We start from the raw sequence: 25,420 nt of genomic DNA on the forward strand, positions 1-25,420 counted from the left end.
CATTATTCGAATTGTCACAATGTAAGCTATAATGCAGTTTTCAGCAGACACGAGATAAGAGTTCATGTAAATCTGCTTTCTTCCGTGATTTCACGTGTCTAAGAAAATGTTTAAAAATCTATCAAAATCATTCTCAATCTTACTCTAGAACACTCTAAATCTGAAGACTTTTGCTTTCGAGTGCTGTGCATAGAAAAGTGATTTATATTATAGGCCTAATAAAAATATAATTTGCTTAATAATTCACATCCATTAGCCTATTTTATATACACACTGGTAGTTAAAATTTTGAAATAATTAAGGATTTTTATTCATTTATTTATTTGAAAGAATATTGAATTTATTTGATCAACAATACAGTAAAACAATAGCCAAATATAATGAAATATTACACTTAAAATAGTGGTTTTCTATTTAGAATGTTTTAAATGTAATTTATTGCTGTGATCAAAGCTGTATTTTCAGCATCATTACTCTAGTCTTCAGCGTCCCTTCAGAAATCATAATAATGCTGCCTAATTTGTTGCTTTTATTATCAGTTATTATTTGTGATCAGTTATTAATAATGGTTTTATTATTGGTATAATGGTTCTCAGTTAAAGAACAGCATTTATTTGAAATATAAGTACTTTGTAATAAGTGTAAATATATTTACTGTCACTTAAATCAATTTAATCAAAGTCCCTTTTTGTATTCTATAATCTTTGATTTAATGCAACATTGTTGAAGAAAAATATTAATTTATATTTTTAATCTTACCCAAGACTGAATGGTATCACATTGTCCACAAAAATATGAAGCAGCACAATAGTTTTCAACATTGATAATAATCAGAAATGTTTCTTGAGCAGCAAATCAGCATATCAGAATTATTTCTGAATCATTCTGCACTATTTAAGCCTTCTGGACGATACCAGAGCATTGTGTCATTTGGACTGATAATATTGGTATTTATCTTTAGTGATATTAAACTGTCCCTTGTAAAAATTCTTTAAAACGATTTACTATTTGCCATATACACCAGAAAAGACCAATTATAATGTCAAGATTATGCCACTCATTTATGGTGTGGTGTGATGTGTTGTGGACGGGGTTTGGTGGGTCGCTCTCCACTTTTTGGCCCCAGTCCGCCCCTGTATACATCTACAATAGAATTGATGTAATAAGAATGATTTGCATAATTTTCATAGTTATTTCAGTGTTCATTACTGATCAGAATTATTTTTTGTTGCTTTACTGTTGCTATTTATTTGTTATAATATTTGTTTTATATTTGTGTATTTTTCTTGTGCTGATGTTCAGTAAAAAACCTAAAAAAACATGCATTTATTTGTTGACTGTTTTGTTATTTTGTAAGAAACACCTATTAGTATATATGTGGGCATCCATGCTTGTATATTGTACAGTATATGATGTGTCTGTGTGTGTGTGTGTGTGGGGGGGGGCATCAATATTTTTTCAGGGGGCCCCCAATCCTCTAGCTACGGCCCTGCCTACAGCACAACAGATGAAGGCCATGATCCTGAACCCATGAGACCACAGAGAAGACAGAGAGAACATTCAGAATTAACACTTCAACATTAACTTTTTGCTTATTTTCATTTTTTCATATTAAAAAAAAAAAAAAAAACATTATTTTGTATTTATATTTATCTGGTTACACTACACTACTTTTAGCATTATGTTTCAACTTTTATAAATTAGTATGTAGTGTATTTTTCAGAATGTATGCTAATGTATGTTTTACCATTTGATTCCATCACTGATCTAATATTGTCTGAGAGTCTAATTGTGTTTTTCCTTATAAATGCTACAGCCTCCATATTTTCTTCAGAAGTCAGAAAGAGCTTTATTATCAACTATGTTTACACACACAAGGAATTAGACGACAGCTTCCAGTGCAGAAGAAATAACTGATTTATTCTTGATAGGCCTATTATATTGTCAAATGTTGCATTGTTTATGGTAATAAGTTCAAGCATGTGGCTGACCCTACAGGTTTATTCCTAAACAGATGTTCTCTCTTATAAACAATGCAGTACTGTACGAACGGTTCGCGAATCGGTTCGAATGAATCACTCAAAAGAACGACTCGTTAGCGAGTGGCTTCCTGAACCCGTGATTTAGTGCCGCCTGTCGACCGACCGCAGATCGCATCTGCTCCACATTTTCTTCTGAAGCGAAGCTCCGCCTCTGAACATCGCAAATCTGTGTATGTGAGAGATGAAAGCCGTCCGGACCGTGTGCATGAGCAGTGAGGTCCTCGACCATCGCAGTCCAGCTTGAGCTTCGGTTCGGTGATGGCCGCGGCTGTGGAGAGAGGAGGGGTCCGGGCCGCCTTCATGAACCCGGTGCTCGGTGCACCCGCTCCCGCACCCGCCGCCGCTGCGCCCGGAGGATCAGCCATGTCCGGAGCTGGGGGCTCGGGCTCGGGTGCGGCGGGTTTGGGTCCCATCATGCCTGTGCCTATGAATTTATTTGCAACGTGGGAGATTGACCGCTCATCTCCGAGCTGTGTTCCGAGGTACATCAAACCTAATGCTATTGTTCATGTGTGTAAATAAAGCTTCAGGACACTCATGCATTTCGTTGCTTGCATGCTCTTCTGTGCAACATGGGCTTTAACTTGCGCATGTTATGCTGAAGGAGGTCAAAACAAAACTTGTGCATTCAGTGTTGCGATGGTGCTGTGTTATGACACATGGAAACATTAATATGTTCATTGTGTGCACAATTATGTTGGCAAGTGTCTGTATGAACACAGAAAACATCAATAGTTGACCGGAATAATGTACATGTTTCGTAAAGCGGGTCACAACAAATCAGATTCATGCAATGTTGTGATGCTGAAAAACGAAATATTTGGAAACATATGTCAGAGAGCTTTATATAGGTGCATTTCTTGTGTGTTTAGTTTGGTTTATATACACATAAAATCAGAAGTAATCAGCATGTTTTGGGTGTCATATAAACACACCCACTAAAGTTAAAGCATTGCAAAGACAGGACAGTGTGTTTGGATCATGCTTAGTTTAGATGACCTGAAAATGTTCAAATTGACTTTCAGAGCCTGTGATCAACACCTTTATATTCAGAAAGGGTTGTTTTAGTGCCTCATTTCAATATCTTTCTTCTGACATGCCATTTAATCTCATCATAGTTAATATAATTTAAGTGCAACTTTGCATATATTTACTGAAAATGTGCCTTGTTTTGGTTTTAAAATGAGGATGGAGCATGTTTTTTAAAAAGCCTGTGTTAATTGCATGGAAGCTTTTTAAGTCTGAAGCAATCAGTGGTCTCAAAAGCCCTTTTGTATTCATTACAGTCAAATCAATGCAGATTTGAGCTTGTTGTAATGACCATGAGTGTCATTTTTTTATAAAAAAGATGCATATTCAGGATTTTGAATGAAGTTAGTTTCAGTTATTGTCTGCTATTATCAGTTTTCAGTTATTCAGTTTTCAAGTATGATTCTGTTATTATCGGTTATTAACAGTTTTAAATAATGCTGTATTACATGATCATAGCTGTTGGTGATTATATAGAAAACCAGCGTATCTCTTAGGGTTTAATAAAATCACTTTTGACATGCTTGACTTGTTTGTAAGAGAAAGCATCATCCCAATATTTAGAATATCAGTATGTTATTCCCTTAACTCTTTGCCCAAAGAATTCATGTTACACATGATGCATTTTGTCCAAATGACCCAAACCACATCCTGTAATATGAATTTAAAACCCAGTTCTTCATGGAACATTTCCATAAGAGTGAAGTTAAAAGATTGGCGAGATGCTTTACAGATTCAAGCCTAGTATGTGAATTCTATTAATACCTTCCTGAACTAAAGTATTTGATTCATTCTCTTAAATTGTCATCAGGATATTGCATACTGGAAAAAAAATCTTAATTGGCAAATTGGTTGCGAATTTGTATATATATATTTTTTTTAAATCATACTTTTTTTTATTTTTTATTAATTGACTTCATCCAAAATCCCCAACTTTGTGTATATCAGGTTGATGAATAGGATCAGTACTCAAGCACCAGCATTTACATGCTTATGGAAGTGAACAAAGAGCAAAATCTAGTGTGTCTTCTTCGATGCCAGATTGGATTTTGTAGTTGTCAAACATTATAAAGTTAAAGCAAGCACATCCTCTGTTTGTTGTTTTAAGGGCAGGGTGTTTTCTGCTATCTTCAGATGCAGTCTTAGCACAATAAGGGATCTTAAAGACAGCAAGATTAAACAAACAGTTATGAATTTTAAATTTCACAATCTGAGAATCTAAAACATAATACATTGATTTAATTGTCACATCAGTATCACTAAATATGGCAGTTTATACAAAAATCTGGTCATGGACGCTCATTTGTCAATACAGTGTTTAATTTGTGCTAAAATGAATTAAGCTAATGAATTTGCTTAATTATATTTTGTGTCGGACTCCAAATCTTCAATACTTATCTTGCTGGATCTGTCAGCTGCTTTTGATACGGTCAACTACCAGATCCTCCTGTCAACCCTATTGGTAAAGGGCATCTCAGGAACCATACTCCAGTGGTTTGAGTCTTACCTTACTTATTTGAGTCTCAAATAGTTCCTTCAAGGTATCTTGGAGAGGTGAGGTGTCCAAGTCTCAACGTCTAGTTACTGGGGTGCCTCAGGGCTCAGTTCTTGGACCACTTCTCTTCTCTGTCTACATGGCATCACTAGGTTCTGTCATTCAGAAACATGTCTTTTCATATCACTGCTATGCTGATGACACTCAACTCCTCTCATTCCATCTTGATGATCCGACGATAGCTGCTCGCATCTCAGCATGTCTAACAGACATTTCTGGCTGGATGAAGGACCATCACCTTCAACTCAACCTTGCCAAGACAGAACTGCTTGTGGTTCCAGCAAACCTATCGTTTCGTCACAATTTCACCATCCAGTTAGACACATCAACCATCACTCCTTCAAAAACAGCCAGAAACCTTGGAGTTATGATTGATGATCAGATGACTTTCTCAGACTGCATTGCTAAAACTGCCCGGTCCTGCAGATTTTCTTCATTCAACATCAAGAAGATCAGGCCCTTTCTTTCAGAACATGCTTCGCAACTCCTTGTTCAGGCTCATGTTCTGTCCAGACTGGACTATTGCAATGTTCTCGTCAGGTCTTCCAGCCAGTTCTATCAAACCTTTACAATTGATCCAGAACGTGGCAGCAAGATACATTTTTAATGAGGCAAAAAGAACACGCATCACACCTTATCAATTTGCACTGGCTACCCATAGCTGCTCGCATAAATTCAAGGCATTAATGTTTGCCTACAAAACCACCACTGGCTCTGCACCCCTATACCTAAATTCATTACGTCAGACTTATGTGCCTCTGGAAGCTTGCGTTCTGCAAGTGAACGTCGCTTTATTGTTCATCCCAAAGAGGCACAAAATCACTTTCACAGACTTTTAAATGAAATGTTCCCTCCTGGTAGAATGACCTGCCCAACTCAATCCGAGCAGCTGAATCCTTAGCCATCTTCAAGAATCGGCTAAAAACACATCTCTTCCATCTTTATTTGACCGTCTAACTATAGCACTCTCTATTCTACTTCTATTATTAAAAAAATAAACTAACACTAGCTTTTCTAATCTTTTTGTATTCTATCTATTTGTTTTCTTTTTATTTATTATACAATTAATAAAAGCAAAAAAAGGCCTCTAACACTAGCTTTCTTTTTTCTTTTTCTATTCTATCTGTTTTCTTTTTATTATATAATTAAAAAAACAAACAAACAAACAAACCTTGCTACGTGTACTGTGTTACGCTAACTGAGATTTGTTATAGCGCTTGCATATCATTGCTCTTTTGTTGATTTTGATTGCATCCATTGCTTTGGATAAAAGCATCTGCTAAATGACTAAATGTAATGTAAATGTCTAATATCTATGTAGTAAATGTGCATTTTGACTAAAAACATCCTTTGGTTGTTACTATATTTGCAATGTATCACAACCTTTTTTATTTATTAATGTAGCAAGTGTGGATGTGTGCCACCTCTCTGTTGTTTTTCTGTTATTTTGGATGATGGTTCAGTACAGCGAGTCATTGTCTGACTAAAAGCAAACCTGGTGGCACATTAAGCTCCACAGAGAGCTGTGAGAACTCATGGGACCAGATTAATCAGCTCAGCCCAGATGTGTCTCGATGGCTTTGGTAATAAGAACAGGATGCTTCCTGAGACGTAGGGCGTCCCTCAAGTATCTGGACCTCAGCAGTTCACAGCTCCAGATCTGACGCCGCGGGCCGCCCCCGAGTCCTCTCAAAGAAAGGGCAAATGTGAATTATGCTCAAATGCCAAAGCTGTTTGCTTCATTTGTTCTGCTTCATACAGCATGGCTGGACTTCTAGAGGAACTACAGCTGAGTCTCTGTACCGATCGCGGTTGGGAATCAAGAACTAGAACATATGCTCATGACCGTCAGTTTAATTAATGAGTCATTTAATAAAGTAAAAACTATTTGAGTTATTGGAAATACTTGTTAAGCTACATGTTTTCCTTGAAATTGTGTGAGATTTCCTTAGTGTTGTAAAATTGCCTGTATATATTGCCATTTTGAGGTGTTGTGGAATGTGTGTACAACATTTCTGTTGCGATTGTGAATTAGCGGGTTAGCATTTCATGGTAAAATGCAGGTGTACGCACCCAAAATAAAATAAAAATATTTGGTCATGTCAGTTTCTCAACTATTTTATAAAGGTATTTATGCATTTAGTGGATGTGTTTATTCAAAGAAATGTGCACTGCATTGAAGCACATTTTTATCAATTCTTGCATGTGAATTTTGCTCGGAATTGAACCCATTATCTTGGTGTTAATAATAATAAATAATAAATTAAAATAAAAGAATCTAAGTTTTAAATAAGAAAAATACAATACAGTTTATAATATTCACATTCGTGTTAATGAAGAAGCAGTTGATTTAAATAAGCCAAACTCTGAGTTACTTCAGGCACAATCTAATGCTATTGTCATTGCAGTGCAGTGTTTCTAATCACGTCTTATATCGCAATGTTTAGTGTTTCATAAAATAGCCGGCAGTACCCAGTCCCAGTCTCTAGAAGGACACTATAGGTGTACAAATAACGAGGGCCGCTGGAAGTGATTTATAGATTCCTCCCCTCCTTCCTCATGTCCCTGCAAAGACAAATGAGTGTAAACCCAACCAGCCATAGATCAGGCTGCCGTAATTAAACATGCGGCTCCAATCCGTTTATGCAGCCAGCATGTCAATTATTCATGCTCGTTCATTGGGCCTTAATTGGTGTGGGACTCGGTGTAGGGTCATTATTTCTGATGAAACGCCAGCTGATGTACATGATGTTGTCCTTTCCCAGAGATCCATGCGGTGGAAATGCATGCATCACTGTACCTCTTGAAAACCATTGGTTTCTGTTTCTCAAGGGTCCCGCAGGAAATTAGCTGCACAGCTCAGGCTCATTTTCTGTTTTAAACCACTGATACACACTAAAAGGACTTCGGGGCGTCAGTAAATGTCAGAGGAAATGTCTCAGTGTTTATTTCATCCACACATGGATATCCGTAAGCTGTTGAAATATGAACATATCTTCTTTTGTGTTCTGCAGAAGAAAGAAAGTCATACAGGTTTGGAACATGATGGTAAATGATGAGAACATTTTTGGGTGAATTATCTTGGGCTGCTACTAATGATAATTGTTTTCTGTTGATTGCTCTATAGATTTTTATTAGTCGTTGATAGAACTATAAAGGAACCAAAATTGCACAATTCTTTGTGATTCCCATCCTTGCTAAACATGCATATACCTCTTATATAAGAAGCAATAGGCCAGTTATACTCCTTTTATCGCAGACTTGTAGGAACCTATTGATTTCAAAGCTGTTTAGCATCGGATCTGTGATTAACCGTGTAGTTTCCTGCTATTGGATGGTTTGATGTCTTTTTCATGGTACTCTTTTTAAGAGGTCATCCTCGGTATCTGACGTCTCGACGGGAGGCATTTTAATTAATTTCGGAGCGCCTCAGGACCCCGGCTGTGTCGTTTTGTGCTTCTCTTTCTCTCGTCGAGCTCAGACAGCGGTAGAGCAGCTATCACTGGATAGCGCTGATATGTTGGAGCATGTTTTTGATGAATTTTGGCATGTTCTGCCCTGGAATTGAGATATAAAGCGGCATTCGTTTCTAGTGTCCTGCTAAAAATCATATGATCTATTGATTAAGGCAGACGTATATCATATTACAACAGAGTAACACCTCTGATAAGCCAATAGGGTCTATATAAATTAACTCAGTAAACATGCATAAAAGACAGTAAAAATGCTTCAGGAACCTGTTATTGGTTACCTAACATATGGTGAAACCCTGTTTAGTGCTTTTAAATTTGCATTATTTGTAGTTCTACTATAAAATTTAGTCAAATGTATGGTTTTCTCAAGTGAAAAATATGAATTAAATATAATTTACAGTGAAAAACAGCTAAAGGACATTCCTTATTATTAGTGCTGTCAAACGATTAATCGTTTTTAATCGATTAAAGTTTTAGTTCACATAATATATCTATGTGTACTGTGTATATTTATTATGTCTATATAAATACACACACATACAATATATATGTTGAAAACATTTACATTGAACAAAAACTTTTATTTTGGATGCGATTAATTGCGATTAATCGCTTGACAGCACTACTCATTATATTTTACATAAATAACTGTTATCAGTAATCAGTACATGGGGTGTTTTGTGTTGCGTTTTCGTTATTTAGTTCATCTGCATTGCATTATTTCAGTGTCGTGTGTTACCATGATGCTGTTTTGTAATTGTGTGTATGACTTTGTATGAGTACTGGTTATGGTTTATGGACAGCCCACTTATAATGAACTCTGAATTTGCCCTCTGTGTTATCATGGTGGTAACCTACATTTTAAGTTAAAAAACTAATTGTGGTTGTTTAAATATGACTGTTTTAATACATTACTGTGCAGTTGCTAGGGTGCTGTGGGTGGTTGCTAGTGCATTTCTAGGTAGTTTCTGGTGTATTATTGGTGACAGTAACTTAGCAAGACTGTTCCTAAGTGGTTTCGAGGGTGTTTTGAGTGGTTGCTAAGCCATTGCTATATTGTTGCTAGGGTGATCAAAGTAATTATGGGAGACTGAGATGTGAAAACATCAAAGTTTAGATATATAGTGCAAAAACAGGCCAAAGGTTTTACAATCATGTCCTTACTGAGCAAATCAAAAAGAGACACCGTGTGTCTCGGGGGGCAGCACATGTGCATATGTGTTTCGGAGGGTCTGGTGTTTTCATGCTTGCATGCATCGAGCTGCAGAGATTGTGGCTGATGTGGTGAGAATAAACTGCGTTTGTCCTCTTCCTCCTTTTGTTCTTCCTGTGTCTGTATGCATGAAGGCATGTATGCACATACTGCTCAAAACCTTGGGGTTAATTGATTCTTTTTTTTTATTAATATTGATAAACACAATGCATTGTGTTAGTTGACCCATCAAAAATTATGAAAGTAGAATTTTAATTTGACGTGTATTAAAAACAGTGTCTCTCACTTAAGTGCCATTTTCTTTCATTAATATGATATGCAAATACAGTTTTTTAGAATAAACTGATAAGATTTGAAGTACACTATAAGCACAGTTGTTTTTCACAAGGGCTAGCAAGGTCCAAATCAGAGTTACCGATGAAAGCAGGATTTGTCCCATCAGGGAAGACATTTCCTTCAGGAAGAAATTACCACGACTTTCATCTCTCCCACCTTCTCTCCTTTCATCTGCTTCTCTCTCTTCCTCTCTTTATCTATCAGAGTCACTCAGGAAGATATAGCACAGGTTTCTCTCTGAATCTCCTCCGCAAGTGGAAAACTACCCATGAGCCCGCGGGGCATCGCTGAGAGCTGAGGCGACCAATTAGCAGTGCAGTGAGCGTGAGAGTCCTGAACTTTGATCATTTGCAGTGAAGTTACAGATCACTTACACATGCTGTGAAAAAACTAAATGATATACTTTATAATTAGGGCTGATTCAGTCTGAAGTATGAGGAGCAGTAGTGATACTGTCCTCAGCAAACACCTCTAAAAATACACAATATTATAGCGATTCTGGATAGTCCTACACTAAATACATAATTCTTGTCAAATATAGTGGTAGGGAAAACAGATGGTGTGTTTGATGAACTTATAATGCCTTCTTAATTTGAGCATTCTGCCATATGAGCGCTTTTATTAACACTTGGTTTCCTAGTTTCCTTCATTATTGACTCACGTTGTGAGAGTGTGTGTGTGTGTGTGTCTGTGTGTGTGTGTGTGTGTGTGTGTGTGTGTGTGTGTGTGTGTGTGTGAAGAGGCATTCGGTTTTCCATGAAGTGTTTCCTCTTCAGGAAGGAGCTCCATGCAGCCTCTTCCTGTGACTGTTTGGTCCATCCCAGCCGTGGTTTATATATTTATTAATACAAGATAATTAAGTCAGTGGTATAAACGTGTGAGATTTAACACTAAACAGACGATTATATTTAAAAACAACACATCTGAACAATGAAAAACAGAATCCAAACCCTCACTCAAGTGCTCTGCTAAAGTCAGATACACTGCATTAGAGCATGATGGTGTATCTGCAGATAAATAACACAGGAGCTTATCTGAATGGACAGTTAAAAGTGACAGAGTCCCTGCAGTACCGTGACAGAGAGCTGAGGTAAGAGTAGAGACTAATGCATGTTCAGTAGCCTGATGGTCTGAGGCACAAACACTGGATGAGTTACACACTGAAGTCAGGTTTAGGAGCATGAATAATGATGTTTCCTTTAGAAGACACCACCGGTAACAAACGAGGAGCACAGAGACATTCCTGTGACTCAACAAGTAGAACGTGTGTTTGAATGCATCATAAGAAATAATGATGATCAAAATAACTGTGTATAATATTCATGTTGTTAATAACACTATGCATAATAGTATGACAACACACTGAGATTATTCAAATGATGAAGATGGTACTCAACTTGTACTCAAATTGTATCTTATAATAATAATAACAATACTATACATTATTTTAATTACAATACATTATTTTGGTATTATTTATAAAATATTATAGTATTTGTTAATATTTTGTATTTACTGTTATTTTTATATTTTATTTTTAGTTTACATGTTAGTCAGTTTTTTCATTAGTTTATTTTAAATTTACCTTGAATTTATTTCAGTTTTAGTTTCAGTAATTTTAATATGTCAGCGTAACCTTATTTTAGTTAGTTGCCAAGGCAACATTTTTTTATTTAAACATATTTCATCTAATATATCTTGGTTTCAACTACCAGCGGTGTTTTTAATAGATTTAGTTTTAGTTAACTATAACAACACTTGTATTCCTTGTATTAAACAGCTAAATGAATTCTGGCATATAAATCATCAAACAAACACATATTTGTGTGTGTGTGTGTGTGTGTGTGTGTGTGTGTACTGCTATTCCCTACATTAAGGGACCAAATGTCCCCACAAATATAGTGTGTGTGTGTGTGTGTGTGTGTGTGTGTGTGTGTGTGAGTGTGTTGAAGGAACATTTTATCTGCATGCAAGAGAGATCAAGACAAAGAGCAATGCTCCAAATACCATCAGACAGCACTGAAACACACCGATCTGTGAGATCCATGAGTCACCATCACCATCTGTGTCACAGCATACAGATACGCGTGTGTGTGTGTGTGTGTGTGTGTGTGTGAGAGAGAGAGAGAGACAGCCGTAACACAGCACCTCACACTACAGAGCCATTGAGCTGAGCAGAAAGAGGAAGCTGTATGTCTGTGGAAGTGGGATAAAGTGTGTAAGAGCAGACGTTCATTGTTCTGAGCCGGCCGAGTGTGAGTGATGTGCATTAAACACAATGCACTGGTCAACAGGAGATTAACAGGACGCTTTTACTGCATTATCTCCCTCTTGTTCATTCCAGCAGATTCTTGATGTTCCTCTAGTGATCATTATGAATATATTAAAAATAACACCCCAGGACTGTCATGTGCAGTGTGTTGCATCATGCGTAGTGACACGGTTTGCACTGATTGGACTGTTTTAAGTATCAGAATGAGACTGATTTAATTTCATTTTAGCATCTCTAGTGGTGTGGATGTTCATAAATACTACAGCAGAGCAACCAGAACTAGAAACACCAACTAGTATCTACCTACTGTACCAGTAGAGCTGGACACACACAGCAACAAAGTACCTGGCCATTTGAACAATGAAGTGACTGAGCTCAAATAAACACAGAGGGAATCAGCTCACAGTTGAGTTCAAGGAGAGTGGGATGTTAACATGATGTTAAAATGACAACACAGCGCTCCTATAAGCATAGAAATACACAGCACACAAGTATTGATCAAATATAACCGTTTTATTGATGCAAAAATCCCTAAGTTCTTCACAAACGATACGCACAATGTTGTCTTGGCAAACACAAGCTATCTAGGTTTTCTGGTTTTGGAATAGGACAATAAAATTAAGATGTATTAAATTATTGTTATCATAAGTGCAATTAGAGTTATTATTGGCCTTGTTATATTTATAATTCAGGGTTCACATAATAAGTTTCCAAAGCATCATAAATAACTATGATGATGCTAACGGTCTAATCAGATTCAATGATCTATGCTAAGCTACGCTAAAAGTGCTACCGCCAGACCTGGAGATCGGCTGAATAGATTCAAAAACGGTAAAACTCAACTGTTTAACTCTTGGGGAGTTGGAAAATAAGTTCCTTTAAACTATTTACTGTTTAAATCTGACATTTCATTTGATTTGTGTGATGCACTACCTTTTAAATGCACTACTATTGTGAACACCAAAAGCACTGAGGCTCCGTATTCATGGTGAAATTTACTGGGAACATACATTGTTATTATTGCCCAGCCTTGGTTTTGTTTATCATTTCTTCTATTATAGGTCAGAGAAGTATATTTGGAAACAGTGTTTTGTTTATATGGAGTGTTTCCCATGAGCAGAGAGAGCTGGACTGCACACACAGGCAAGATAATGTCTTACAATGCAAGTTATTTCCTGTTTGACTCAGATCCTGGCTGCAGGGTGGCAAACCTGTGGCCTGTGAGTCAGCAGAGAACGGGGCATAAACTTGCCCTCAGAGTGAGCACAAAATAGTCTGTCTGCTGAGTCAAGCGACGTGTAGTCGTTTCAGAAAAGTAGAGCAGGGCAGCCTGTGCTGGTGACCGTGAGTTTACATATCTCTGTGTGATGCAGCAACACTTCCTCATCATATAGAGGGGAAAGCTGGAAGAGCAACATGGTATTTGTCTTGCAAATATTGCAGTGTTTCATAAAAATGTTGGAGCCTGACCTCTGAATGAGCGGGTTTTCCGGGAGAGTGTTCATTATGCAAATGCTGCAGGTTGTTGTTCATTATGCTTGAGATGCTGCAGTCACGAGACAAACACGAGGCTTTGATCTCCACCTCTCAATGGGGAACAGAAGAGGTGTTTACGTGCCAAAGTGCACATCATTGGCATGGCTGTGCTCAGAAGCATGCTTTCCATGCAGGAGAAGCATCTATGGGTGCTGTTTGTGTGGTATATAGGACTAGAAGAATAAAAAGTCCGTCAGCATTTACTCGCCATCATGCCATTCCAGACTTTCCATTGTGGAAATCAAAAGGAGAATTTTCCTGCCACTCTTTTGCATGTAATGAAAGTGAATGGCAACTGAAGGTCTGTTCACACCAACACAAATGTTCCCATGAAAATTCAGTTCGATTTTGCACACAGACCAGTGTGTAACTGAAATAGTAAATAAAAGAAAGATTACTGGATTACATTTGTACTATTTGGATTACTATTGTATTACTTTTTCAGATTTTGGAGTTGAAAATTGCATGTTTCATTCAGTGCTAGTTATCATTTCTTTGTAATTATTTGTGAAATTGTTTCAAAGTAAATCCTAAAGTTTTTTCAGTGTACACCAAACGGTGTGAAAATTTCTGTTTTGACACACTTGGACAAGAAAGAAAATCAAACAGCCTTTCGGATTTATGTATTCATAGTATCATAAAAACAGGTTAATTTGTGAACTATATTTCAGGTCTTCTCTAGTGGCGTGATAGCTTTGTTATATAAACAAACAAAAAAATCGAATGTCAGATTTCTTTTGTTAAAATAATGGTCAATTTCCCTTAAATACAAAAATAGCAACAAATCTCTTAAACTGCATTTTGCATCGACTGGCTGTATAATTTCATTATTAGAATATAAACAAGAGAAATTGAGTTGGTTTTGTCTGTGAATAGGATGATATAGGTTCAGGTTCTAATGTAGCTCATTGATTAGCTCGGGTCATTATGGGTGTTGGTCTTCTGTCCTGCTGATGTGATTTCCTTTAGTGTTACAGCCCGAGGCGCCACTGAAAAATCACTGCTAATTACTGCCATTCACTCATTTTGGGAAAAGACACGACCTTGAGTTGCTGTTTAAAGGTCAGTCCTGGTGTCATAGGTTGGATTTCAGCAGCCTTGGTCCCTGAAATTTATTTCCCATCATACGGATTTTAAAAAGGTGATAGTTGAAGAGTTATAAGCAACAAACCAAAGCCAACTATGAGGTAAATCAAAACACCACAAACTTTGATTTGAAACAAAATCGTATTGGAAAATTGAACAATAAGGCAAAGGTACAAGACTTAGTTTTAATGGTTTAATATTTAATGACGAAATAAACTACAATCCTATAAATCACTGTGCATGACATAAAAAATGATGAATAAATATACAACTATTGATTTAAAGATGCTGAATATGTTACGTCATTGCGCTCAATAGAGTGTTATTTTGGCATGACTGGCTTCCTTCGGCTCTGATTTGGAAAGATTCTCTGCAGAATCATGGGTAATGTAGTTTTTCCACCAGGAATAGTGATACAGTTCTTTAGATCATTAAATCTTTAGATCAGTGATGCACTTTTTTTTTTTTCCGGTTCTGTTCACTGAAAAGTTCTTTGAGGAACCAGAGATGGTAAACAGAACATTTTAATAATCTAAAGAACACTTTAAAGAACCTTTTGTGGAATGGAAAGGTTCCATGGATATTATATGTTCATCATGGAGCCATCAATCCCAATAAAAAACTTTTATTTTTAAGAATGTAGCAAGATAATCTGTTCATAAACATCACCAAGCCATAATTTCATGTCAAAGCAGTGGTTCTGGGCATAAAGTCACACTGCATTACATATCACACTTTACTGATAAATGTATTGCAATAACCTTGTTTATGGATTTTTATTTTTTTTCATTTGGCTACATTTTGCTAACCCTGCAATTGGTTGCTTTGGCAGTTTTTATAAGAATGTTTACAAAATTTATTTTCTCATGCATCATAAATGAGGCTCTGCATTGTTTAAAATAATACGCTTCAAGGAACTTGCGCCCCCCTGCAATACACATAACCTTCTGCCCACACTTTACGATTGCATAATTCATATCCTGTGGCATAACACGCACAAACAGAGGAACAAGGTGTTTTGACAGCAGATACATATTTGTGTTTGTAGCCGTATATGCCTCAATCTGTATTTTCACATGCGTGACCTTAAGGTGTGCCGAGATTACGTTCATAATCAGGGTCTTAGACAGAACAGATCAAAACACACACACTCCTCCCTCTGGAAACGGGTTTGTTGTTTAGGGCAGGTACAGACTAATACTCAATCATCTGTGTCGGCGGACCGTGTTTTAAGACTTAGCAGGCTATTTATCATGACAGATTTACAATCATAACAACCTCCCCACAATCCTCTGTTCCCTGTGGGAATATGTCAGAGTATTTCATAATACTATCATGGCTGCTGTGTGTGTGTGAGAGATGGTGATTGAAGGCAGTGTGTGCTGTCTCGCTCCGGGTGCCACGGGCAACACCATCTCTGTTAAGCTTCTTACAGTCGGGAATCATTAGGGAGCAACCTGTTTCCGTTCATGCCAAGAGTCTGCGCTGAGATTAGCACATCCTCCCCGAACACAGAAAAAGAAACGCTGACCGAAGGCTGAAGGCATCTTCACACTGACTAATGTGGCTCTGCAGCGCCTCTAAATCGGGTTGCTCTGACCCTTCATGACCCAGAGTATATGAGGACATGTGCAGGTCACATTTGACCAACATCTGTGTGCAAACTCATTGTGTTTGAGTGTGTTTAGGCCTATAGCTCCACTAAGATTGTAGGACAAGTTTCCACAAAAACACATTTGTATGGCTTCGTAATTTCCATTATTTTGCCATTATACCAAGAGTATATTTTTTGTTGTATTTTAATCAGGGTTATTATATAGCCTAACTTTTGTTACTTTAAATAAAATAAACTTGTAATAAACAGCTATAGTTCCCTAGGAAACAATTCTTGTTTTTATTTATTTTAACTTGATGTACTAAAATAACTAAAACCAAAAGTGATAATGATAATAATAATGTAGACATAAAAAACTAAAACTAATACAAATGAGAGAAGCACACAACAATATTATTATAGACAAAACAGAACATATAAAGATAAAAACTAATTCAAACCATTAATAAAAAGTACTATAGTATATGCCATAGTAAAATACCACAATAAAAACTTTTTTTATATATAATAAATTAAAGGCAATACAAGTTTACAATACTTACATGATATACCTTTCAAGTTTGAGGTCAGTAAATATTTTATTTTGGAAAGAAATTAATCATTTTATTCAACAAGGGCACATTAAACTAACAAAAAACGACAGTCAAGAAATGTATAATGTTACAAATAAATGACTATTTCAAATAAATGATATTATATTTTCAACATTGATATTAATCAGAAATATTTCTTGAGCACCAAATCAGCATATTAGAAGGATTTCTGAAGGATCATGTGACTAGAATAACTATATATATTTCATGTTTAACACTGTAAAGCTGCTTGCTTCTATGCAGTCTACTGTATAAAGTGCTATATTAAAAAATGACTTGATTTGACTGGAGTGCTGAATCGCAGAGCCGGTGCAAACATATCTACATCACTGCGATCAGATGCTTTCTTAACTGATGCTTTCTCACCGCTGTTATTATAGGAGTGTGTTTAGTTTGTTATTGAGAGGAAAGCACACAGCACATATTGACATATTCATGTAGATAATTCCAGCATTGTAATAACAGTAAACCACTGCTCAGATATGTCCAACTTCTTTCTATCCCTAAATCAGGGGTGTCCAAACCTGCTCCTGGAGGGTTTAGCTCCAGCCCTAATTAAACACACCTAATCCAGCTAATCAAGGTCTTTAGACTTACTAGAAACTTCTAGTCAAGTGTGTTGGAGCTCAAATCTGCAAGATGTCTGCCCTCCAAGACCAGGATTGGACAACCTTGCTCTACAAAGTTTAGGGCCTTTAATGACATGAAGGAGGCTGGAGATGTGGCTTGGCAGGTAGTTCACATGCTCTGACATGTTGTGGAATCATAATTTATCATCTTGTTTGGGGTCAGAGGTGATGACTCGCATTGTTTTTGCGGCTGGTGTGACTGGCCAGAGTTCTGACTGGGATGTTGTCCTGAGGAGATGCTGGATCAGCAGCCGTGGTCAGGATCTTATGTAAGACTGACACTGGATCCTGAGAGACTGAGCCAGAACAGTGAATGTGCCTCTGTTTGTGCTTTTTCTCATGATCTCTGGCATGGAATGTTTGGGCCGTTCCAGGGGCTTTTCAATGACCAGCACTGAATAGCTTCAGTCGGGTGGCTGTGTTTTGAGCTGACCCAGCATAAATGTTTCTCTGCCTGCTCTCCATCAGAGCCATGAATGAAGAGCAGGAGAAGTTGATGGAGAGTTGCACATCCAGTTAAAGAGCTCACTTTATGGAATATCTTGATGATGATGTCCTTGATATTTACACATATTCACAGAGGTGACTCTACACTGGGAAAAAACTATTTTCACTGAGAAATTGCTAGTTAGCGTTTGCACACACTTTTAAGCATTGTGGTTTAAAAACAAGTAATCTTAAGCCATTAAAACGCAATCAGCAGCAAAAGAGAACTCATTTTTCTATATGCGCGCACTGTCTGAGAGACGTGAGACGAGCACATGTGAAGACGGAGTTATTTTTGCTGCTTTATAGGCCTTGAATGGTTAAATACACACACTTGTATGTGTCAAAATGCCCATTTTTGAAAGTATCCTCGTAAACACAGTAATTAAAGGGTGTATTCACACCAGGAAAGTTTGCTTTCACACGGCCCTTTTTGCAATTGAACCAGAAATTGTAAACAAAACCACACGTGTGCCAAGGTCTTCGATTCATTGCACAGAAATTCTCAAGCAGGGAAAACAGGAAGTGCAAAAACAGGCTTTATTCTTTTACTGATTTGCTGTTATCGGACACTAACGCAATATGAAGAAACTTATGAGCATCAAATGAGACAATGTCATATGATGTAGTTACGACTTGCTGAAAATAAAATCTATAGATATAAAATACTTAAAGCATATCAAAATGTTAGTTTAAACATTTAACCTAGATAAATGTGCGCTATTAGGTGCATATCCAATCATTTGTGCGGAGAGTGGAAGCTGAAGCGCGCTTCAGGACATCAGTGGAAACAAATTAAATACGCCGTAATTGTTGCTCATAATGGCAAGAATAAATAAACTCATAATTTCCACGTGTTTTTAAGCATTGCGGTTTAAAAACAAGTGATTTAAGCGATTGAAATGCAAACAACAGCACTATATGCGCAAGCTGTGTGTTTCTGAGCGTGCTTTCTGCAATTGGGTCGGATCGAGGCCGGTTCATATTCACACCTTAAACGGACCGTACCAGAGTTGGTTTGGAAGCGGACCGAGACCACCTCTTCAGCTGGGTCTCGGTTCGGTTGTTTGGTGCGCACCAGAGTGCGATTGCTGTATTCACACCTGCCCAAAAGATCCACACCAAAGGGGAAAATGAGTTTGTTTGTTTGTGAATGCACACTAAGTCTTAAAGCAAACGGATAAGAAACCAGTTTATTGGATCCGGGCAGCTCTTAAAGTGACAGCAGTCTAATATTCCTGCTGTCTGTCATTCATGCTAATTAAACAACAAAAGATCTCTCAATGCTCGTCACTTTTGTATTTTAATAAGAAGAAATATATATTTAAATGTGAAGAATATGCAGTGTTTTATACATTTGATTAGTTTATACAATGAATGTATGCAGCATTTCTTATTTATTTGTTCTACTGTAGTGTTTGTCTGATTGCTTGTAATTAGTTTCTTATTTTTGTATTTAATTGCTGATTTTTAGGCTAGTATTACTTTTTGTGTGTGATATTGACACTGGTGGCAAGAATTATGAAATTTCTATGGTATCAAAAATCAAAAATAACTACAGTATATTGTGATATATATTGTAACCGTGAAATAAAATGACTCATATTGTGATATAAGATTTTGGTCCCTACAAGTTTCATACCTCAAAGCTAACTCTCCAGTTTAAAAATATAGATACTAGGGATGTACCACTTTTTCCAAAACCAATGCATTTCATACAGGCTGCTAGTTTCACTTTCACTTCAAATAAAGTTGTGTAGGCTTGATGTTTAAAATAATTGTTCCTTATAGTGAATGCCCTAATATTTGTATTTTATATATGCGATTTAGTGCTAAAAAAGGAAAACTTTATTGTTAAAACTTCACAATTTATACATATCATGATTCACTGCTCATTTTACAGGTGAAGGGGTTAGCCATTCATTTACATATAAAGGTCTTAAAGGTGCAGTAGCAAAAACAACTGGTTTTAATTCTAAAGGGCATGGAAAATGCTAATGAAAAAAAAGAGAAAGAAAAAACCCCTAAAACTATGGCTGTTTGTTCTAGCTGTAAGTGGATAATTGACCAAAAGTGAAATTACTGTATAGGGGGAATGGCATCTTTAATGTCTTTACCACGCACAGCACATAAAGCGTGGCTTGTAGTGTGTGTCTGTAATGCAGGACTCGAAGTGGCATTAGTGTATGTGGTTGTGTCCTTGTTGTAGAGTTAGAGACCAGAGTGGGGTTTACAGAGAGGGAAGGAGTGAAAATACTGAGAAAAAAAATCAAGAGTGAGGTATTTCAGTCTTCAGAGAGGGTGAGTCATACAGGACAGAGAAATCAAGGTGTGTGTGTGTGTGTGTGTGTGTGTGTGTGTGTGAATCTCAGGATAAGCTCCTGACAGACTCTGGAACGTGAAGGTGAAGAAATCTCCAGGATGAAAGTGTCGGCTGGGTGGTATTTGAAGTTCAAAGGCTCCTTTCAAATACATGTTCCTTACATTTTCATTTCCGAAAATGTTCATTTCAGATTTAACAGAAAATTGAAGTGTAGCATCCGAACACATTTTGATATTTTGCGAAGTGCGAGGAGTAATTAAACAGATTAACATGAATTTCAGTCTAAACCAACTACGTTTTTTTGTGCTACTTGAGGGCATAATGATGTGTAGGGCACAGCTTCCTGTCTTGCCAAAGGCATTATTGATCCAGATAAACACTCAGGACGGCAGAGTAATTAGCTCCCAGAAGACCATAGAATGAGTTCATACCTGCTTAACTCCTGAATCCACCACACAGACAGGCTCGCCAGTGTTTGGCAGCTAGAAACACACCTTTGAGGTCAAGTGTGTAGCTTCTTTTACACCAGCAGTGGAGTTAAAAATAATCCAAACAGGTTTCCCCAACAATCTGCCTGTCTACCATTGGTCAATATACAAAGTGCACACATATTATATTATGTAAACAAAAACTTTTATTTTGGATGCGATTAATCACGATTTATCTTTTTTTTTCATTAGTATATTTTGAGCTTTACTTTTCAAGGCTTACCCTTTTCAACTGTCAAGCAATAAACTAGCTCCTGCCTTTATGTATGGTTTATTAAACGATTATTATTTTGCACTCACAATCAGTCAAAATGCAATTTGATTGCATTTCTCTGAACATGAGCTTTGATAGCACTGCCTCCATTTGTTTTGTTGTGTTTATTCACAGTGGTTTTACACAATTTGGAGCATCTGCATTTAAAAGGTCATGTGAGCAACCTCACAAATAAATCAGACTGAAGCAGAAAATCATAACTGGGGACTAATTATGATGGCACCAAATAATCCTGTCTCTCTCTATGTGTCTCTGTCTGTAAGGTTGTGCAGTCTGACGCTGAAGAAGCTGATCGTTCTGAAAGAGCTGGACCGTGAACTCAGTTCTGTTGTTATCGCTGTCAAGATACAGGTAAAATGACGCCGTTACTATGTTGCTTCTGTGTATGTTCTGGTCTGTCGAAGGAGGAGTGTTGCTGTGTCGCTCGGTGTTTGATATACAAGGGCTAAGAGCTTTACACAAGACACGGTGGAAACTGTGAGCTGTTGCCAAGGCGACAGCTTGCTCAGTGGGAAGATAGGCTTGAGCGCAATAAGATGGCACGTGGGGGGGCTGAAGAGGTGCATTGTGGGATATACTGAGGGGGTAATTTCAGAGCACTTGGAAGGCCCTTAGCATTCCACACAGGTCACTGTTTGTGTTTGGTATTTTTGTAAAGCTTTGACTGTTTAAAAAGAGAAGTATTTTTACGTCTATATTATAAATATTTCTAAACCTTCATTTTCTTAGGGAAATAGCAAAAAAACAAAAACAATCATGTTTTACGGGCTGTTCACACAACGTATCTTTGCGTCTAAAAATGCTCAGGAATGGTTTTTAAAAAATCACAACACAGAATGCGGCAAATAAAACCAACTTGCAATGCTTGCCCCCCCTACGGGGGCTGTGTCCAAATTCAGGGTCTGCATCCTTCGGAGTACTCATTTGAAGGATGTTACGTCACAGCGCCGCGACGAAGGCTGTCCAAATTCGTAGGATCCTTCAAATGCGGCCCACAAATACGTCCTCCTTTTCCCCGAATTGGAAGGATGGGTGTGGTGGATCCTTTCCCGTCCTACCTATCCCATAATTCTTTTCGGCAGAGCGTAATGGCGGACGAAGCGAGCGGTAGCGGAGTGGGAGAGGAGTTTCTCTGACAAAACAAGCTAAAGTTTATGCTTCGGCTCAATGAATTTGTAGGAGAAATTAGTAGAATACTTAAAAACAAATAAAAATAGGCTATAATGGCTTACCTGGATGTGACTGTCTTGTAGTCTGATATAAAAAACTCTCCGACAACGAGCAAAGAAAGTATTTAATTTATTGAATTGCTTTATTTCTTCCAAAAGAATTCAAATTTTTTTTCCGTTTTCAACTCCGCCCCTGACTGCAAGCGGCTACTCTCGTTGACCACCGTCTGTAGCCGTGCTTCAAGTCGAACGCACCTAGAGTCACAAAGGAGATGACCCCATCTCACCGCCTTGACCTGCTGACTGATGCCCTTTTGCATTATGGACGGAGGAAATCAACTGACCTAGGTTTGTCCACTGCTGCATAACCTGTCAAAATTCTGTGCTGGTGGTTCACTGTTTATGCATTTGATATTTTCTGGAGTGAAGCTGATCACACACAAATTGGTCAGTATAAGAAAATTAAACTGTCTTTACAGAGGTGCAGCTCCTGCAAAGACTAGACAAAGCAGAGAAAATATCGATTCTCGCTCAAGAAGATATCTCATCTGTCATCAGAGAGGCACCAGGTAAACAATGCACATAAGAAGCAGGTAACAATAGTTGTAAATGGGAGACTTTTAGATTCCATTTACAAGCGCATTTTGCACAGACTATGTACCATTGACGCTTGTCTTGCTTCCTGTTATTTTTGTTGTCTAGTGTTGGTTTCTGAGGGAGAGATGGAAGAAAAGGGAGATGGAGCTAGCCCAACAGACACAGAAATCAATAAGTAAGCAACTGAAGTGAATGTGTGAATGTCTTGAATACTGTAAGATATGTGAAGGAGTAACATTAAATGAAGCACTTTATTAGAGCAGTAGTAATGTCTTAAAATGATCTGTCTGTAGATGGAAAAGGGACTACATCATCAAGCTGATTCAGTTAGAAGTAAGAGTTTAATGTGTTATGTAAGACTAAATGGTAATTACAGCCGTCTTATAGTGCCCTGCTGGAAGCCTAGGTGTGAATACAGTAACAGCATAGTTTTGAAGGACACTGTCACAGTGGTTATAAATGAAGAGTTGCTATAATGCTGCAGTAATTTAATGTGGTATAATAAGTAATCACTTACCACCAAGGCCTCCCTTATAACATATACAATGTTTGCTCAGGTTTCTGCTTGGTAGCTACTGAATTTGTGCTGCACTTCTTGTGATGTATAGATCTGGGACTCGTGAGTCGTACATGGAGGGTGAAACAGAGTAAGCAAGCAGTAATCTGTCTGTTACTGTACTCTGATCAAGTGTGTAAATAAAATTTTATCATATTTATTTGCTGACCATGTAGAATTGAAGACTCTCTGCTGAACATGGAGAAAAAACACCGCATTGGGAGAAGATGGCAAGAATCTGATTCAGACTTCCAGTCGACCCTTAAAGATGTTGACTGTGAGCTCAGAGGCCAACTGATCTGCAAGGCTAGAACTGAATCGAGCTGTCCTCCTCCATCTGAAAAGAAAATATCCAGGTAAAGTACTGTGGATAAGTAGATACAATAAGACATTATGATCAAACTTTAAAAAGGAGCATGATACAAACTGATCGATTCATTTCTCTGCATGTGTGTTTCCTAACTTTGCTTCAGATGGACAGGGCATTGCCATTAGACTGTCCAACAAGAGACTGAGACAGGCAATAAAGGAATACAATAGCATTCAGTGGCCACCACAGATGAGCATCTTCCCTGCAACAATTGATTTTCAGGAAGCATGCGATCGCTCTTGGCATGTCTACTTCTGCTTTGATGACACTGTAAGTATAGTTACCTAACCCTAGTAACCACACAGCAGTCACTCTAGTAACCATCTGACACCGCTTACTAACCACAACTACCTGACAGTCATTTTAGAAACCACCTGGTAAAATGACATAGCATTTAGTTGTCTTTTGTCTTCCTCCAGATCGAAGAAGATGTTTCACGGAGTCTAAAAAGGCGAGGGATAGATGCCTTGCATATGAAGACTTGGGCAGCTGAGGAAAAGCGCATGCTTTACCAGGAAATGAGAAGAGTGACTGAACATCTCCATCAGCAGCGTACCTTTCTGTGCTCTGCCATTAAAGACACAGAGCAGCCTGGTGCAAAAGCTGCTCTCATCCAACGTCTCCAACAGCTGGAGAGAAAACTACATCAAGCCACTGTGATGTTTCACCCACATGTTCCAGACATTGTTCCTGAAGACAGTCCCTACTTGTGTCAGGCCCTCCCCATGTCAGGATTTCAGACACTGGTGTACAATGATGATGGAGATAATGATGACTATGAGGATGACAATGATAACTAGGACTGGAAGCAATTGCTTGGGAATTATTCCTTAGGCAATTTTCTCCCACAACAAAAATGACTAACACTGTTTCTCATCATCTTTGAGAAATGTTTCTCAGCCCGTCCATCTGTCTTTCACCTGGGGCCTCATTTCTAAAGTGTGCGTACGCTCAGATTTGATCTTAGTGTGAGTACGCTTTAATCCACGCCAGCGCTCATATTGACTGTTTGAGCACTGCAGGTTTCTGTTCTTGCAGCACGCTGGTCTAAATTATGATTGGTGATATTTTATGTTAATGACATTAATTAGGAGTCGTTTACAAGGCAGAGAGCTGAAACCATTCAATTGCGTGTGAGTTGAAGATCATTTGCGATTCATAGATTTGACATCTGAAAGAGACGGACATTTTATAAATGAGGCCCCAGGTGTGAAGTTCAATCTTTCTGTGAACACAGGAGATTATTTACATTTCCAGTGTTGTATGATATCATTGTATCCTGTGAAAAATGAATGATTGTAAATGCAAAGCGGAAAATGTATATGTTGCAGCAGATCACAGAAAAAGTTCATGGTGGTGGAATATAATGTAGATGTGCTGTTTTACTAGGTCTGATCAGCTTAGGTACTGTTTTTAAGCACACACATCACCAGTAGTCTGTGTGACGACAAATTGTGTGTTTACCATATTGTGATTATTTGACTTATTTACTGTAATGTACAAATATGATCAATGTGCGTGAGGTGCTTTGTTTTTGTGAGTTCACCAAACCAAATCCCCTTTGACTAAGTTTAAATGACAATAAAGTATTGAATCCTCTGAAGCAACTATAAGTTTGTAAAAAATAACAGGGAACATACAGGTGTATTGACTCTACAATACAACTTTCTCTAAATTAGTTACAGCCGTGTTTTCAGCCATTGTCACAGCACGCTTGAAAAGTAATTGACTTAATAAATGACTTCTACAATGATTTTACAGTCATAATCTGCCAGAGA

The 25,420-nt window shown here is 37.7% G+C and overlaps 1 protein-coding gene across 1 annotated transcript; it reads left to right on the forward strand.

The window, feature by feature from the left end:
• Positions 1-2,176: 2,176 nt before the first annotated feature.
• Positions 2,177-25,243, forward strand: LOC306874693 (uncharacterized protein). Its single transcript, XM_079424905.1, has 9 exons — positions 2,177-2,524; positions 21,214-21,301; positions 22,279-22,467; positions 22,599-22,688; positions 22,822-22,891; positions 23,325-23,363; positions 23,449-23,628; positions 23,746-23,912; positions 24,062-25,243. The coding sequence occupies exons 3-8, from the start codon at positions 22,392-22,394 to the stop codon at positions 23,765-23,767; spliced, it is 477 nt and encodes a 158-aa protein (XP_079281031.1). The 5' UTR covers positions 2,177-2,524; positions 21,214-21,301; positions 22,279-22,391; the 3' UTR covers positions 23,768-23,912; positions 24,062-25,243.
• Positions 25,244-25,420: the final 177 nt, after the last annotated feature.

Source organism: Barbus barbus (assembly GCF_936440315.1).
Source record: "Barbus barbus genome assembly, chromosome: 9".
NCBI classification, from domain to species: domain Eukaryota; kingdom Metazoa; phylum Chordata; class Actinopteri; order Cypriniformes; family Cyprinidae; genus Barbus; species Barbus barbus.